Source organism: Galeopterus variegatus, unplaced genomic scaffold (assembly GCF_000696425.1).
Source record: "Galeopterus variegatus unplaced genomic scaffold, G_variegatus-3.0.2 Scaffold7275, whole genome shotgun sequence".
Classification (NCBI taxonomy): Eukaryota; Metazoa; Chordata; class Mammalia; order Dermoptera; family Cynocephalidae; genus Galeopterus; species Galeopterus variegatus.
The window spans coordinates 58930-59957 of NW_007733386.1; the positions used below are offsets into that span (position 1 = coordinate 58930).

At 41.9% G+C, this 1028-nt stretch overlaps 1 protein-coding gene across 1 annotated transcript in view; it reads left to right on the top strand.

Annotated features, from left to right (window-relative positions):
- Positions 1-361: 361 nt before the first annotated feature.
- Positions 362-1028, top strand: part of LOC103607247 (olfactory receptor 148-like) — a 1537-nt gene continuing 870 nt past the window's right edge. The window contains exon 1 of the mRNA XM_008591771.1: positions 362-874. Coding sequence (XP_008589993.1) covers positions 362-874 — 513 coding nt within the window. The remainder of the gene's footprint in view (positions 875-1028) is intronic.

Below are 1028 nucleotides of genomic sequence, written 5' to 3' on the forward strand. Positions count from 1 at the left end.
TGTTTCTCAATTTTAGGGCATTCATTGTTGTATAATTGGTTGTAGATGTTGATTAAATTATGTTCATTTGTTCAGTATTGAGATCTTTTTTCTTTTAGTTTATCCAGTATTTCACAATGCTTCTGTTTAGTTTTGCTTTGTATCTATATTCATGAAAGAATGTGCTCATATACTCAAAATATTAAGGCATACTCATACTTTACTAGCCCCTAAATATCTTTGGAAGAATTCTTAATTCTTAACTTCAACATCAGCAAAGATTGGTAGTGATGGACATATTGGTCTTGTAACTATTATAATCAGCATCCACGCTCATGTTTCCATGTCTTTTGTGAAATCTTGGACCCCCCCCTCCATGAGCATGAAGAATCACACGCTGCTGAAAGAGTTCGTTCTACTGGGAATACCTCAGACAGAGGGACTGGAGACCATGCTCTTTGTCATCTTCTCATTCATCTACCTCTTCACCCTGCTTGGAAATTTGCTTATCCTTATAGCAATAATTTCTTCCTCTACCCTTCACACCCCTATGTATTTCTTCTTGGGATCCCTGTCTATTTTTGACATGTTGTTTCCATCTGTAAACTGTCCCAAGATGCTGTCCTATCTCTCCGGCCAGAGTCGAGTCATCTCTTATAAGGGATGTGCTGCACAGCTCTTCTTCTACCATTTCCTGGGTTCTACTGAAGGCTGCCTCTATTCTGTGATGGCTTATGACCGCTTTGTTGCCATCTGTCACCCACTGAGGTATATGCTCATCATGAAACCTGGGATCTGTGTCAGTTTGGTCATGGGAGCCTGGCTGGTGGGTTGTCTTCAGGCTACCATCCTGACCTCCTTTACCTTTCAGTTAACCTACTGTGGACCCAATCAGGTGGACTACTTCTTCTGTGACATTCCTGCTGTTTTACCCCTGGCTTGTACTGAAAGTGCTCTGGCCCAGAGAGTGGGTTCCATTAATGTTGGCCTTCTGGCTCTAATGCTTTTGTTCAGTGTCTGTGTCTCCTACACTCGCATTGGGATTGCCA